This window comes from Nematolebias whitei, chromosome 5 (genome assembly GCF_014905685.2).
Source record: "Nematolebias whitei isolate Nwh7 chromosome 5, NemWhi1, whole genome shotgun sequence".
NCBI classification, from domain to species: domain Eukaryota; kingdom Metazoa; phylum Chordata; class Actinopteri; order Cyprinodontiformes; family Rivulidae; genus Nematolebias; species Nematolebias whitei.
In genome coordinates this window covers 16,701,668-16,718,435 of record NC_056502.1, presented here as the reverse complement: position 1 = coordinate 16,718,435, position 16,768 = coordinate 16,701,668, and the positions used below count along the sequence as shown (strand labels likewise).

Sequence of the window (16,768 nt, the reverse complement as noted above, 5' to 3'; positions counted from 1 at the left end):
AGGGGGGGGGGGGGGGGATGTGTCCAGATGTCACGTGTTATGTTTTTTTTAAAATTTTTTCATTATTAACATTTATTTAACCAGGCAAATTTTGCAAGGGAGGCCTGGGCCTGTAGGCAGCCTAGCATGCATGTTTTTGGTCTGTGGGAGGAAACCGTTATACCCGGAGAAAACCCACGCAAGCACGAGAAGAACATGCAAACTCCACACAGAAAAACCCCAGGTCCAACCTGGGATTGGACCCAGTACCTTCTTGCTGTGAGGCAACAGTGCTAACCACTGAGCCATCGTGCTGCCTTTTTTTAAAATTCAGAACAGTTTTATAATGATGATATTTTCAGTCTCAGTTCTGGTGACGTGATGTAAATTTATCCAGAAAATGTGTGAGTATTGGATGCCCCCCCCTTCCCCCCCCCACTTAATTTTCCTGCTTTTATTTTTCTCCCTTCAGGCGTATCCGGGCCGGCACCGAGCTGACCTGGGACTACAACTACGAGGTGGGGAGCGTGGAAGGTAAAGAGCTGCTGTGCTGCTGCGGATCCACAGAGTGCAGAGGACGACTGCTGTGATCCATCTGGATCCGCTGGATCTAGAAAAACACCCAGAGTCCCTCCAACACTGTAACTGAATTATTTTAGTTCTATACATTTTCTTACAGCTGTTTTGCTGCTTTTATTTGACATCAAGCAGTTTCCTACATTTTTCTTGGGGTGGGGGGTGAGGGCGCAGAGGTTAGAGAAGGCATGTGATCGATAACGGTTCGACTCCCCAGACCAACGGTGGTCAAAATAGGTGGGAAAAATGAAGCACCCACACCTGCTTCCTCCCTCATTTGCCCCACTCTTGGCCCTTGAGCAAGGCCCTTAACCCCCACCATCTGCTCCCTGGGTGCCCTAGATGGCAGCTCTGCTCCACACACAGGGCTGTGGTAGCATCAGGAAGGGCATCCGGTGTAAAAACAATTCTTCGTTCATTAACTGTGGCGACCCCTGAGGAAGAGAGCAGCCCAGAGAAGAAGGTAATTCCTACATTTTCTCCTCTTGTCCACGACGTCTTCTTTACAAGAAACAACTGTATTTTTTTGTGTTATGTTTTTTTTCTGAATAAAAGTTTCACGAATGACCAAAGCTTCTGCATCGGTATCTAATTTTATTTTATTTTTTTACCAGCCCAGATTTATCACTTATAATTATTGTGTGAGAGCTCTCTACCTGCTTCTGCACACTTTGTGCAGTTTTAGTCGTTCATTTATCAAAACGTTCAGCTCATGCAGGAGATGGGTGCTCTGGCTTTAGTTTGTTGTAACTTTTATACTTTTCACTGTATTTTACGTGGTTGTTCCCATAACAATACATTGGGATCGCTTCAATTTATATAAAAAAAACCTTTGTTTTTAAAATGTTGCTACAGTATTCTGCATCTAGTTTGGTCTTTTGCTTTTATTTAGCTAGTGTTTTGCTGATATTAGCTAGCCTTTCGCTACTTATAAGTCACAGCTCTGCAGCTGTTAGCTTTTACTTAGCCTTTTGCTGTATTTAATTTTAATAGCCTCTTTTTTTCTTTTCCATTTGACTTAAAGTTAGCTTTTGTTGCTTTTAGCTAGCATTTTGATACTTTATTGCTGTCTTTTTGACACCTTTAGTGTTAGGCTAGCATTTTGTTACTTAAGCATTTAGCTTGTCTTAATACACTTTTAGCCAGCTTCTATCAGTTTTAGCTGCTCATTTTAAGCTTCACTTGCTGCATTTTCATCGAAAAATTTTTTTTTTTCTTCAAAAGAAAATTAGCATCTTCCGTGTCAATTTTTAAGCCTATAGCTGAATTTGGTACAAATATTATTCAGAAACAGGTTTTTTTATTTTAATTTTTTAAATTGCTACTTCTATTACCATTTGGCTACTTTTAACACGTATATCCTGCATTTAGCTTTCAACTACTGATTTGGTATTTTTAGCTTTAAATTAGCTTTACCTGCTACATTTATCTAGCATTTAGCTGTTTTTAAGTATTTAGCTGATATTTTGCTCATTTTAGCTTTTTTGTTTTATTAGCTTGAACACATCAGATTATGCTTTTTCAATACATTTCAGCACAAAATCCTAGAAAATGATTTTCTTGTTCAGTTTTGCCGTTTTTCTTTAAAAGGCACTTTGTGTTTCCTCACCATTCATTTAGTAAACCTTTAGCTGAATTTGGTTTATTAGAGTTTGCTACTTCCATGTACATTCTGCTACTTTTAGCTTAAATTTAGTCTTTTTTTTTACACATTTCTCTTTTAGCTACTGATTTATTGCTTAGCTGGTCTTTAAAACTTTTAACATTTATCTCACCTTTTGATACTTTTAGCTTACATTTAACTTTTTTGTTTTTTAGCTAGCATTTTGCCTTTTAAGCGTTGCGTTGGTGTTTTGCTCCTTTTCGCTTTAACCACTCGGCCTTTTCTTACGTTTCACCAAAGTCATCATTTGTTGCATTTTCACAGATTTCTCGAGTTCATTTATTTGACAAGTTAAAATATTTACTGTTAAATACGTTTTCAGCCGATGTAGGTTTTAAAATCTTTAGCTAAAGAAGTGATCAGTGGTTTGCCAAATCAGAAATCACAATCTAAAGTTTACACCTTAAAACTATGCATGATCATCTGGTGACACTGGGCCGGACTTTCTCTGTGTACCTGAACTCACCAGCTTGTTTGACTCTAATATTTCCGACGCTCACAAACACAACTCGGACCTTTATTTGTGCTGCAGCTCAACTTGTCCATCAAAGTTTTAAAATGTTTTACTACCCTGCGGTTCTACAGAGACATACAGGATGTTTTTCTACCATCTGGTGAGTCAAAAACTTTAAAAATCACTTGAAATTGTTCTCTTACTTCAGTTTGAGTCTTTTCTTGATTGTAGCAAAAAAGTTAAAAATAAAAATTAAATAAATGTGACTAATGTCCTACTCTTTGTTTCTAAATGTGTAAAAAGAAGTTTATAAAGGCACATAACTCGAAAGAATAATCCAATTAATGAGCTATGTCGAGTTAATTTAAACTACAGTTTATCTCGTGGCTCAGTGGGACTAACCTATTTAAATAAAGGTTGAATGAATTAATCTGTTGTACTTTTTTAATTACAAATAAAATGGTGAATTAATACATTCGGTATTTTTTTAAAAGGCTGACAGGTTTTTGACTTTTTATGAGATTTTCTTTCTTCGCACTGGAAAACTCAACGTGATTTTTGTGGGAATTTTAAAGAAATCATCGAGTGTTTTGTTTCTTTAAAGTGAGCCGTTTTGTGCAGGTGGTTAAAAACCCCAAATAAAAACAGATGAAGTGTTTGAAGTGTGGCTCATCAATGGTGTCGGCTAAAGATCAAAGAGCTGAGATGTTTAGATGAGGAAGAAAAAAAAAAAACTCGTTTAATGAACAGAGTTGAGTTTTATTCTAAAGGAACCACAGCTGTGCAAAAGTCCAGTGTCTGGATCAGGACATTTTCATTATTTCTGAATGTCTTTTTTAAAGTTTTAGCTTGTTTAATTGTTTTGTCATTTTAAGTTTTAACCAGTTGAATTTATTTTTGAAACGCATTATAGAACAACCAAATCCAAAATGCATAAAAGTTTCAGAAATGTTTAAATAAAATAATTCAAATTGAGTGCAGGAAAAATGGAAATAAAATAAATGCCGACATTGGGTTTAAGTGCTGACAGTTGCGTCTTTAAATGGACCTTGAACGAGTCCAGTGTTGATGATTTTCTTTGCAAAATGCTAAAGATAAGAAAGTTTTGCATGTAAAAATAATAGTATTTTAGCACCAAAAAGTAAAACTGGATCTGCAGTTGATGATTTCTCAGGTTCTGTGTCGAGTTTTGCTGAGTTGTTGTCAATTTGGTAGTTTTTATTAAAAGTAGGAAGTTATCAAAAAGTTAATTTTCATTAAAAAAAAAAGTTAATAGTGCTTTAAATGTACTTTCCAAAGATACCAAGATGTACCTGGGTTTAAAATAGAAAAGTAACATTTTACAATATCAAATATTTGTCATAATCAATGAATTCCCAGTGAACAATGTGAAAAGTTATTAGTCATAAAAATGCCATTCTTATGTTGAAAAATAAAAATTTCAGTGAATGTTCTTTGATGAATAATAAGCATATTTTTTTATTATTAAATAATAAGTAATAAACCTTTATTCCCTCCAAAGGTTTAGTATTGCCATTACCATTTCTACTTTTTGCTGGTGAAAAGGCAACAAATTGAACTGGTTGATTTGTGGAAAATAGGTATTTGAAGCAAAAAAAAAAAAAAATCTTTTTGCACTTGCATAAAAATAAACAACTAAATTTGAGCTCAAATGATAAATTATGACACATCTTAAACTAATAGGCAATAAACAAGTAGATTGTAAATTAGTTAAGTTTTCTATTTATGAACAACGCACAATATACTGAACAAAAATCTAAATGCAGCACTTTTGTTGTTTTTCCTGTTGTTCATGAGCTGAGCTCAAAGGTCTGACTTTTTTTTATGTACACACAAGGTATTTTTCTCTCAAATATCGTTCACAGTTTTGTCTAAATCTATGCTAGTGAGTACTTCTCCTTTTGATGAGATAATTCATCCACCTCACAGGTGTGGAAAATCAAGATGCTGATTAGTTAGCATGATTATTGCACAGGTGTGCCTTAGGCTGACCATAATAAAAGGCTACTAAAATGTGCATTTTTACTGTAGTGGGGCAGTCAAAAAACAGTCATTATCTGGTGTGACCATCATTTGCTTCATTCACTCATTTCAGCTCATGAAAAATGGGAGCAAAAACAAAAGTGTTGCATTTTATATGTTTGTTCAGTGTATTAGTCCAGCCCATTAGCCAAGAAGAAATTAAATATTTTTAGGGACTGTTCCAACCACAGAAGCTGTGATTATCCAGCCTGGCTGGAACGAAGATTACAGCTGAGTGCGCACTGACAGTAACGTTATTGTTATAAAAGGAATATAACATGACCACCACTTAACTTTAGGGAAAACATTTTTTAGAATACTGATGTATATGAATGCTCAAATATCTTATACATAAACAAAACACAGATTTGGTGGTGCATTCAAAGCGCAGCTTTCCTATTTGTTCTACATCTGTGAATTCTGCGAAGTCCTACAGCTAATTTGTTTTTGCTTTTAATAATAAACAAAATGTGATAAAACTTTCTGCAAATTCCAGGCTTGTTGCTACAAAAGGCATCAAAGTCCCTCGCAGGGATTTCATGAAAATCAACGTAATAAACACCTGGTAAGTGCTCGTTAGAGAAGCCCTTGTTAGATTTTTGTATCGTTGAGTCTTCCATTAATGCTCGTGCAGTGACGACATCATGAACTACCTGCTGGAGCGCGTACCACCGCCTCGACCCGGTCTGCCACGGCCCCGCTTCTCGCTCTACCTCTCCTCCCAGCTCCAGTACGGCGTTGTCGTGGTCTACCACCGCCAGTGTGCCATTCTCCTAGGTGAGACGGCACCAAAACACCAGCAGGAGGTCAAGCAGGAGAGCTGGTCCTGATCGTAATGCCTGTGCGTCTTTTTCAGAGGAACTTCAGTCCGTCGTGAGCCAGCTTCTGAAACAAAGTAGTTCCCGGAAAAATGATCTGACTGATCACAGCAGGTGTGAAGGAATACGACCAGGCGTGAGTCGCTCGTTTTCCTGGCTTGAGATTCTGATTTTGTCTTGCAGAAAAGTTGTTGTCCTTCCAGATGCACTGTCTCTGATGGAGGAGACTGAAGGAGCTCCTGATCCTTTGTTTGGAGTGATGAACCTGCAGGATGCCCTGCTCAGTCCCACTGCTCTCATACAGGTAGGGGGGGAGAGGGGTTAATCTAGTGAGACAGAGCGGACAAACGTCTGATTATTAATTATTATTGTAAAAGTTTTCTGCCTCTTCTTTCAGATGAGTCGAGAGTATCTGAGAGAAGCTTCTCCTGAGCTTCCTGAATTTACCAGTCCAGCTGTGTCTGCTGCTCCAGAGCTTGAAGGTGACTCATAACCTTACACTTCACTTACGGACAAATCATGCTCTTTAGTATCTTCAGTTTATGTTTGTCTCGACTGTGGGGATACCTGCTGGACAAATGAATGATCTCACTCTTGAAAATATTAATATTGTTTTTCACCGTTCATGCCAGAGTTTTTAACTAAGATCATCTTATGATGAGAAAGAAGACAACATCAAAGCTGTTTTGGTTGAACCTTGAAAATAAGATTATGTGTGATCTCATGTTAGATCTCAAGAGATGTGTTAGCTCTTAGGCTGTGTGTTGACAATGACTCAGTCACTACCACAACTAATTTTAGCTTAATGTCTTTAAAACTGACTTAGTCATTCTTGTGTTTGGTTAGTTTGATTAGCTGTGGCAGGTGGTGGTGGTGGTGGGGGGGGGGGGGTCCACCCCCAGAGAATTCTTAATAAAGTAGATGCCATTTCCTGCATTCTGGTATATTTTACAAAGGTTTATTACAGTAGATTAACATGAAACAAAAGATGCAAACTCATTATCAAAATCTCTGACTGCTAAGCGTTGATAATGCAAAACCGCAGCATCGCTGCAGGTAAGAGACTTCACGACAAATTGAGGTTGCTGAATGGTCAGTTGCTGACGTGCCTACTGGACTGATTGACAGGTGGCGTCTTGTGCAAAAAAAAATTATAGAGTTTACTGGCCCGCTTAAGACCGTCATCATTTATGCCATATTTATTCAACATTTATTCAATATTTTGGTGAATCTAAAGTTTGAGAACTGTTTCTTGACAAAATCCTAATGATGGTTTCTTTATTTTTCAGAGGAGCGGAGTTAAAATTTAGAGGCGCTTGAGCACCACCAAAAAGAGACTAAAATCGCCACTGAAGCCAGTTAAAATTTATGCTTTTAAATGCTTTATATGTGATTTATAAGCGTATTAAGGGCAGGATCATTTACCTTACTAGTTGTTTAGTATACCATGTCAGGTGCATCTCCTCTTCCTCCTCCCTGCTCCGCACCATGGGACAACAAGCGCTGCTTTGTTTTTGGCCACACTTGGAAAAACTGTCTAATATTTAACTCTTTGTCACTGGCTTGGACAAGAGTTGCTCTCAGTCCTCCTGCTCAATTCAGAAAAGCGTCCTGGTCCAACATCGCTTCGAATACTCTGCACAACAACCAGCTTTATGAACCGAGATCATTGTCTTTTTTTGTATTTCAAGTGAAAGTTCAGATAACTCCTGCAGTGATTCACACATCAGCTTTTTCACAAAAGCGCAGGAACTTATGCATAGTGCAAAAAGTCCAATTATATTTTTGTGTTTTTTAATAAAATTGCCCATGACTTTGAACTTTTAGGGGCGGAGATTATTTTTTTTTAGGAGCAGAAATGTGAACCGACAGCTCTGATGTGATATTAGGAAGCTTGTTATGTTTAAAATTAGCGTTTATGTAATTATTTTCAGATTGCATATCCAATATAGGTTTTATTAGTTCAAGACTGTCAAATTTGTTTATAAATGTATCATTATGATGGACCCTGATGGACAAACTATCCACACTAGGACTAAGCCCCTCCATCTGCAACTGGGTACTAGACTTTTTAACAAACAGACCACAGTTAGTGAGGATCCACAACCTCTCCTCCTCCACCATAACCCTCAGCACTGGCTCTCCTCAGGGATGTGTGTTGAGCCCCCTTCTGTTTACTCTGCTCACATATGATTGTGCAGCTACCCATCCAGGCTGTCACATTGTAAAGTTTGCAGATGATACAGCGGTGGTGGGATGCATCACAAACAATGATGAGTCCAGCTACAGGCAAGAGGTGGAACACCTGGAGAGCTGGTGCAGAGAGAATAACCTTCACATCAATGTGAAGAAGACAAAGGAGATGATTGTGGACTTCAGAAGGAACAAAAACACCTACACCCCCCTGAACATAAGAGGATCTGCGGTGGAAGTGGTCTCCAGCTACAAGTACTTGGGTGTACACATGAATGACAACCTCAGCTGGAGCAACAACACCACCAGCCTGATCAAGAAAGCTCATCAGAGACTCCACTTCCTCAGACGGCTGAGGCGAGCTGGTCTGGGAAGCTCAGTCCTCACCTCCTTTTACAGGTGTGCAGTGGAGAGCATCCTGTGCTCGAGCATCAATGTGTGGCATGGAGGCTGCACAGCTGCAGAAAGAAAAGCTTTGCAGAGAGTGGTGAAGGCTGCACAGAAATCTGTCGGAATCAGCCTCCCCACCATCACAGACATCTACACCTCCAGATGCAGGAAGAGGGCCACCTGCATCATGAAGGACCCCACCCACCCAGCACACACACTTTTTGCCCCACTCCCCTCAGGAAGGAGGTTAAGGAGCATTAAGTGTAGAACCACTAGACTGAGGAACAGCTTCTACCCTGAGGCTGTTAGACTCATGAATATCTAACTAGAATAATCACTGTGAAAAACCATATCATGTTGCTGCTGATCTGTTTCAATGTTGATGTGTTCATGCGTGCACATCTGCTCACAGACTCATGTTCATGTTTGTGCTGATGTTCAATGTTTTATGTTATGAGTGCTTAGTGTATATTTAGTTGATGTTTTTCTTAGTTCATATCTTAGATCTTATTACTGTTTTTCTTTGACATTTTATTGTTGGATGTAACTGGGACCCTGTGTACATAATTTCGCTCCACCACATGTACCACATGAGGTGCGAATGACAATAAAGAAACTCTGACTCTGACTCTGATTATTATTAGGCTTGAGAGTTACCGGATCCAGGCAAACAGTTACCAGAAAGCACCCTGTCAAAATAAGAGAGTTCCCAGATCTTGTTCCGGCAAGATCCGGCACAAATTAAGCCCTGGTGGCAGCAACAAAAATGGAAACTGTCAATTGTTCTGACTGGAAGAAAACATGGCAGAAGGCTCAGAATGTCATGATCTGAAGCTGCAACATCGCCTGTAAACACACAGAGGCAGTGTGACGACATCTGTGTTCTAAAGAGTTTCTATCAGTTTTTAGTGATACAGTAAGAGAAAACAGAAACTACTGGATGAATACCAAAGTCCATGTGCAATGATCCAAGTATAAAATCCAGTTTTCAGTCAGGTCATCTGGACGGTTTCTTTTTTTTCTAAAAGCCGCACGTTAGTTAAAACTTTAGTGTTTTTATTGATATCGTCTGTTGTTTTGTCCCTCAGGCATCACTGCTTCTCCAGACACCATCACCCTGAGAGAGATGGAGCCTGTTACTATTCCTGCTGCAGAGGTACAGCTGCTGAAACATAAAAACAGCCGAATGGTCTGGGTTGAGCTGACACTTGCTCTGTTTGTCTTCTTCCTGCTGTTAGTTTGAGGGTCAGGACCTGGTTGATCATCCAGACACGATCGACATGCTCCTCGCCCAAACAGATCCGTTTTCTGAAGGTTTGTGACAAAAATAGGAAGATTTTGACAGCTATAAAAAAGTCCACAACAAGGTGAAGCTTCTTTTCTGATTCTTTTCTAACAGGAGGTTTAGATTTACCAAGAGAAGAAGTGACTTCCCAACAGGAAGAAAGAGAGCTGGAGAGGGAAGGAGACCAGGAGAAAGAGAAGACAAAGGAGCTGACCAGATCCACCACAGAGTAACCTTCTACTCCTCCTTCACAAAAATCGACACACAAACACCGACCCACTGACTTTGGCTCTGTCTGTCAGGCTGCAGCCAGCCACTGTTTCCAGTGAAGATGCTGTGATGTTGCCTCAGAAGGAACCAGGTCCTCCTGCAGAACTCCCTGGACCTCCCAGGGAGCAGATCACCCCCATCTCAGCACCGGTCCTCCCCTCACCACCTTCTGCTGCGAGGAAAAGGCGTCCAAGAAGTCCTGTCTTGGAGGTGTTGTGATGTTTTATTGGCTGCCGCTACATGGGTTTATTTGTCTGCCTGTTAGCAAAATATCTCCTGAATCACTGAATGGATTGTAATGAAAGCCTTCACTGGATGTGCATCAACGTTTGATCTCAGACCAATACAAGACCAGCTAATCAAACTTAAAAAAAGAAACACCAAAATGGCTCTCAGTCAAACTTTCAAGTATCAAGCTAAACTTTGGTGTGGTAGTAGCAGAGGGTCGTTCCCAGCATATACTGTGAGTGCTAAAAGGTCAGGGAAGATTTTGAGATATTGCTCGACATTGAGCAGACCAATATGTTCAAGGTTTAACCAAAACGACAGTAGTTTCACCATCTCCCAACATTACTTTAGTTTAAAACTCTGGTCTGAAAGTCAGAGGGTGGTACGCATTCCTGCAAACCTTAACTTTAAAACTGAATTTACAGCTTACTTTGAAATAAAAACTAAAACTTATTTTAGTTTTATTGAAAAAAATACCCAACCAGTCAGGTTGTTGTAAACCCTCAGACTGAGTTTAAATCACTTGAAAACACAGGAAAAGACGATTAACATTATTATTTATTTGTTATCAAGGTAATCTTTTTGATCATTTATTGATCAAGTTGTGGATGTTTACTGCTTTAGGCCTCACTCTATAACACTTCTAAAATGAAGGTGAATACATCTAAATGTTTTTAATTTAGAGAGGAGGAAACAAAAAGCTCAGAATGTTGTCAATGCTAAAAGAAGCAGACATTAGCCAAAGGCTAAAAGGAACAAGAAGCTAAGTCAAAGTAGCAAAAAAACTTAAAGAAGCATAAAAAAGATTGTGAAATACTAGAATTAACAGAACAGTAGCAAAAAGTTAAAAATAGCAAAATGCTATCAGAAAGTAGCTGTAAGCCAAAAAGTAGCCAAAAATTAGCTCATCACTTAAAGCTGCAGAACAGAAGCTAAAAGCTATAAGTAGTAGAATGATAGCTAACAGTATGTAGCAAAAGGCTAGCTAAAAAACTGATGGTAGCAGAATGGTAACTAAAAACTTGAAGAAGCTGAAGAAGATAAAACAGCCCTGAATCGGGTTTCAAAGAGAACGTGGTGAAGGAACTGAAAGATCTCAGTGCATTTAATTGTAGAAAATTCAAGTTATTAAAGTTAAATATTTTGAAAAGTATAATAGTTACAAAACGTCCAAGCACTCATCTCCTGAATGAGCTGAAAGTTTTGACATAAATGGCTAAAATAGCACAAAGTATGCAGAAATATGTAGAGTGCTCATAACATATAAAGAAAAATAAAATTAGGAAAACATTAATAACAAAATCAAAAACAGTCAAACTAAACATCACAGACTGAGTGATGTGAATTTCTATAGTGGCTCACTGAACACTTTAGTTAGTTTTAAAATGTACAACTTGCTCCGCCCACATTTATTGATTTTCTCCACTTTTCACACCATTAGGATGTCCATCCCGAGGTGAGGAGGAAGAGGAGGAAGAGGCAGCTGATCTTCTTCGATCCAGAGACGCAGCTCCCTGAGAGCGAGCTGCAGCAGCAGATCAACGACCCCCTAACTGAGACCAGACGCCCGGTCCTCCCTCTGCCCTCCCGTCAAAGAATCGTTCCTGCTTCGAAGCTCTTCAATAATCCCTCCGGCTGTCAGTAGCACACCTGTTCACCATCACATCACACTAACAGCATCTGCTAAAGGCTCCATTCAGAACGTTGCCTCTATCCATACACAGTTTGGTCTAGAGTAACAGCTGGACTGCAACTTCTTTGTGTGCAGAATTGATTTCTCTGCTCAAATTGTCTCAGCCACGCCACAGTCACATTTCTCTGCACTCTCCTCACGTTCAGCTGCAGCTTTATTAAAGAACACGACTCGAGTAACCTTTCCATAAATAACCACGGGGCTATTTCCACCTGCAGTTTTGCCCGATGAGGTTCTGTCTCTATGGAGACAGGCTGCAACCATCTCCCCTCTGCTGGGCTCGGACCTTCAGGTCGGTGAGAGGGGCCCCGAGTCCACCGACTCCGAGAGGGAGAGAGAGCGTGAGGCGATGGAGGAGGCAGAAAAAGAGCAGCTAAGACTTGAGCTGATTTGCAAGGAGGTCATTTATCTGTAACCTGATTTATTAAGTAATAAGGTGGAAACGTGGTGGGATTGTGAACTTGTCTGTGTGTGAATGCAGGTGCAGAGAGATGTGGCGGAGATTGGGATGATCGATTTCTCAGGTAAAATTTTAAACAGCCATCGAACAGAGTAAATCCTCAATGAACAGTTGGTTTGAGTTCAGATGTGTTAGACTCAGGTCAGAGGTCAGGTTGACCATGTGTCCCATCAAAGAAGAGTTAGAGCCTAAAGCTCTGTAAGTAACTTATGAGCAGTCAGTATTTTACCTGTGTGTGTGTGTGTATATAGATACATACATACATACATACATACATACATAAGGGTAGGTATAGGTCATAGGTACATAATTTCGCTCCAACACATGAGGTGCGAATGACAGTAAAGAGACTCTGACATAGATAACGTCTTAAACTCAAAACTTTCAGAGCATTTGGATCAAACTCTAAAAATGATTTTTGATCAGTTTTTCCAACAAGCATCTATTTTGCTAGCCAAACTTTCTACACTGTGACTGCTAAAAATATATTTCAGCTGATCCCACCATCGTTTTTTTTCCAGTCTATCTGATTATTGTTCTTCCTCTATTATATAAAAATATCTGTTTAATTGGAAAAAGGAAAAAAAAGTGAACATCTGCATCATGCAAATATAACAAGGCGTACACACTAAGGGTGTAACAGAAAATATCAGTCACAGGTGATCATGGCTCCCACAGTGGGTGCACATTTCATTTAACTGCACCTTGCTAACAGCCACGACAAGAAGAAGCAAAGAAAGATACTTTTAAAACTCGACACCAAACAAAACATGGCTGGGTTAGATCTCTACGCAGAAGCTTGAAGACCTGCCCGTTTAGTTCAAATCAGCTGTCTGGGAAAAATCAAGACAAGGGACAATTATGGCAAGCAGTTGTATCATTTAAGTGACTATAGAAAAGCACAGTGTTAAGCCTATTGTGCATGTATTCAAAAGTGTCAAGGGAACGAAGATAAAAAAGTATATGTTAAGTTGCTGCCTGTGGCTCATTGGGGTCACCATGGTAACCACACACCTGTACCTGTCACTGCCTGACTGCCAAGTTAAAGAGAAGCAGACAGAAACAGACTAAAAAGTAAACCTCAAACGGTTGCTGTGCGAAACCGATAAGTCAGATCTTAAAAGTTCCTGAAAATGAACTGCAGAAAGTTTTGATAGACACAAATGTGATGTTTTATGTTTGTACAGTGGTTTATAGAGGGGGCGTGATGAGTTCAAAACACCCCGAGCTTCCAGTTTGGAAAATGTTTTGAATGACACTCTCTGCACTTTGAGGAAATTTGAAAGAAAACCACAAGTGCTACGCGGCAGGGGACACACTGAGGGGAAGAAGAAGATAAATGTTTTCATTTCAATGTCTAAATTGTATATATACTAAAAAACGTGGGAAGTTTGATTGATTACTCATGGGTACTCCACACATCCCCACTTAAATGAGTCCTGATGCGTGTGTATGTGTGCTCGTCCAGCTGAAGGTACGCTGTCACTGGAGGCGTCTGACCAACGGGAGGCGTCTCGAGAGATCTCGCCTGTGTACACATCTGACAGAGAAGGGTGGGTATCAGTGAAAGATCAGTGGGTTTTTGTTGATGCTGTCGCACTTAAATACACGTTCACCTGTGTGTATTGCCAGGTCCATCGTGTCCAGGGCTGTCCAGAAGCTTCCGGACATCCCCGAGGCAGAGAAGGAGGTGGTGGAGAGAGCAGCAGTAAAGTCTCCTGGGTAATTTTCTGAATAAAGGTCAGAAAATCAGGTCTTTGTTTAGGTTTGACACGGCAGCGTTGCATTTTTTTATGTGCTTTGTGTCTTTAGGTTGCTGCCAGACTTGCTGGAGTTTGAAGGGGAGGCAGTACTTTTTCAGTCTCTTTTACCACCAGAGGTCAACCGCAGAACTGTCAGCAGCATTTTTCAGAATCTCCTGGGTAAGAGGAGGCAGCGTCGCTGTCTGCAGATCATCCATTAGTCAGGCTGGAGTTGAGTTTGTTACAACGGTGACACCAGATCGATACACGGTCCCTGTGGAATGATGACACACTTTCAGTTTACAGAAAATGACCAAAAGATAGTTTGACGTGAGACTACACTGCTTATTCTGCAAGATGCAGGGAAAGCTTTTATATTTCAGTCTAAAATCTATTGATCTCATCAGTCTATGCAGTTTTCCACAATGATTGTGATACAAAGAAGTTAAAAAAGAAAACAATTACACCGACCTACAGCATGAATGATTTAAGCATGGAAAGGTCGAGTTTATAAAGACAAACTTTGTTTTCCTGAAATTACAGTAGTCCCTCATTATCGCGGGCGATCCATACCCTTAATACCCACGATAAGGAAAAACCATTAAGTAGGAATAGTACAAGTAGTAAATAGTAGTTTATTTTAGTGTATATATATATATATATATATATATATATATATATATACATAAATTAAGGCGTTTCAAACCCTTTCCACACTTGCAATATTCTAAACAATGTTCCTAAATTCTCTAAAAGAGCACAGAATGTCATGATTTCAGCTCCCTGCCTCCGCTGCTCTCAGCCACCTACAAGCGCTCTTGGCCACGCCCACTTCTACACTCTGCACGGAGAACAGCGGGAAGTTTATCCTGCAGCATTGGTTGCACAAAGATCCAGGAGGACCCTTTTTCTACATCTCTGGGATACACAAAGATGCAGCAGGTGCTAAATAATTCAAAATAATTTATTTTAAATAAAAATTTCATGCTGATCGTGCGGCTCATCCATCAATCAGCCATTTTGTGTCATGTCGAATCTTATTTTGTAAAACCGCGATAGAGCGAGTCCATGATAAACAAACCACGAAGTATCGAGGGACTACTGTATACATAAAAAATAAACTACCTTACTGAAAATTGGTTAAAAAAGCCATATCAAAAGCTCCTACAGAGACCCACAAAAAGTGTTGTGTTGAGGTCGTAAATCTGCGCCGATGACCTCTCCAGGTTGGTTTGCTCGGAAAGGATCACAAGTTTTTTTCAGAATTAACAACATCTTTATTTTTTCACACCCAAATGCATGAACAAGAGAGAATTGTGTAAATTACCTTTTATTCCTGGGGCGCCGGTACAATTCTCTCGTTCGTTTGGTCTATTTTCATTCTTATAGACTACGTTTCCTCTCCACCCTGAATTTCCTCCACTTTTAATAATCCCCACATCCCCTAGTGACACTTCCTGTTTTCAATTTCTATCCAATCAAACATCTTTTCAGACTCTCTGAAGTCCCTCCCATTTCTTATTCAATCCAGTCAATCAGACACCATTAGCTGTTATCTGTTTACACAGAGTACGTGACACATCCCTATTTTTCCACTAGACAGATTAAGCACCCACACACATAATCTCACAATGACTGTAAAACTGATCATCCCCTTGGTAACAGTACATGATCAAGTTTTAGATTTTTCCACAGGAGCCAGGATCATTCTGACCTAGTTTACACATCTAACAGATATTATAGCAATCTTTATATGGTCTATTTCCATAATTCATAATTAAACATTATATCAACCAACTCATATTATGCTATTTTCCACAATTTATAATCAAAGGTTATTTTATTCTTAAAAGTTGCTAAATAGCTTTTTAAAGATGCAAGAAGGTCTGATACTTCAGAAGCTAGATATAAAGGAATTAAAGGCTTCCTTAAGGAATGCATATCACCTGCCGACTTTCAGCTGAGAACATCTTCTGTGGAGAAACGACAGTTACAGCCAGTTTGATCTAACCTTAACAGTGATGTTATTAGAGATCTCACACTCAAAGTATGTGTTGTGAACAACTCTCTGCTACTACCACTCCAAACAGTAGCTCAATATGTGTAAAAATGAAAAGTTATAGTTGATTTTGTGTTTTGCTAAGATCGATTAGCTGTTGCCGCCATATTGAATTGTAACAATTCCTAAGGCTTATCAGCTGTAGATATATATCCAGGGATTAGTTTCTGAGAGTTTTAATGAGTCTAGTCTTGTTCATGACAGAGGTCCTCGACCCTGGTCCTTGTGACCCACAGTCCTGCATGCTTTAGCTGTTTCCCTGCATCAACCTAACCCTAACCTGATTCAAACACTTGAATTACTCAGAGTGTCTTCATGTTTAGCAGAAGCAACAATTCTTTCGTTTCAGGTGAGTTGAAGCAGAGAAACATTAAAAACATGCAGGACTGTGGACCACGAGGATCAGGGTTGGGACCTGGTTTATGAGATATTTGGTTTGAGACTTTTTCTGAGTTCTGCTCGTGTAACTCTGAAAACTTCAACTCGACATCCTGTTTGTGCAGAGCACCTGTCGTCCAGGAGGATCAGAGCCGAGCAGGACGAGCCGTACGGGGACATCTTCCTCTTTCCTGGAGACAACTACTAAGACGTGGACCTGAACTGACGCTGGCGTTTTTCTGTGTTTTTGTTCAAAATGATTCTCTGCTCCATCGTTTCAGAACCTGTTTGTTATCGGTGCTTGTTTTCAGGTTTTAAACTGATACGTTTTTAAGGAGTTTCACTTTTTAAAAAAATATTTGCATCATTGTTCCACATTGCTGACGAGACCAACAGGTTTTATCAACTTTATAAAATTCCAGGTGCATTTGTTGCCCGTTTTTACCTTTAAACGTTTGATCATTTTAATGAATTGCGCTCGTGTACTTTTATTGTAATGAAACTTGTCTGTTCCTTTAAAACAAAATAAAAACTTTT

The 16,768-nt window shown here is 39.5% G+C and overlaps 2 protein-coding genes across 2 annotated transcripts in view; both read left to right on the top strand.

Annotated features, from left to right (window-relative positions):
• The window catches only part of setdb1b (SET domain bifurcated histone lysine methyltransferase 1b), an 18,218-nt gene extending 17,352 nt beyond the window's left edge, over positions 1-866 (top strand). Inside the window, exon 25 of the mRNA XM_037676908.1 lies at positions 452-866. Coding sequence (XP_037532836.1) covers positions 452-569 — 118 coding nt within the window. The 3' untranslated portion in view covers positions 570-866. The remainder of the gene's footprint in view (positions 1-451) is intronic.
• A 1,910-nt stretch (positions 867-2,776) lies between these two features.
• LOC119409726 (meiotic recombination protein REC8 homolog) lies at positions 2,777-16,439 on the top strand. The gene is made up of 17 exons (XM_037676627.1): positions 2,777-2,832; positions 5,212-5,280; positions 5,350-5,492; positions 5,572-5,647; positions 5,717-5,837; positions 5,931-6,014; positions 9,198-9,272; positions 9,355-9,430; positions 9,516-9,630; positions 9,704-9,872; positions 11,341-11,536; positions 11,811-11,992; positions 12,074-12,116; positions 13,521-13,605; positions 13,685-13,774; positions 13,865-13,974; positions 16,357-16,439. The coding sequence occupies exons 1-17, from the start codon at positions 2,777-2,779 to the stop codon at positions 16,437-16,439; spliced, it is 1,773 nt and encodes a 590-aa protein (XP_037532555.1).
• Positions 16,440-16,768: the final 329 nt, after the last annotated feature.

Bases quoted from the DNA above. Each gene is read 5' to 3' on its own strand.
- LOC119409726 (XM_037676627.1), top strand. From the start codon at position 2,777: ATGTTTTACTACCCTGCGGTTCTACAGAGACATACAGGATGTTTTTCT. The intron at 5,648-5,716 runs GTGTGAAGGAAT...TTTGTCTTGCAG, and splicing joins GATCTGACTGATCACAGCAG to AAAAGTTGTTGTCCTTCCAG. The intron at 11,537-11,810 runs GTCAGTAGCACA...TTCCACCTGCAG, and splicing joins CTTCAATAATCCCTCCGGCT to TTTTGCCCGATGAGGTTCTG.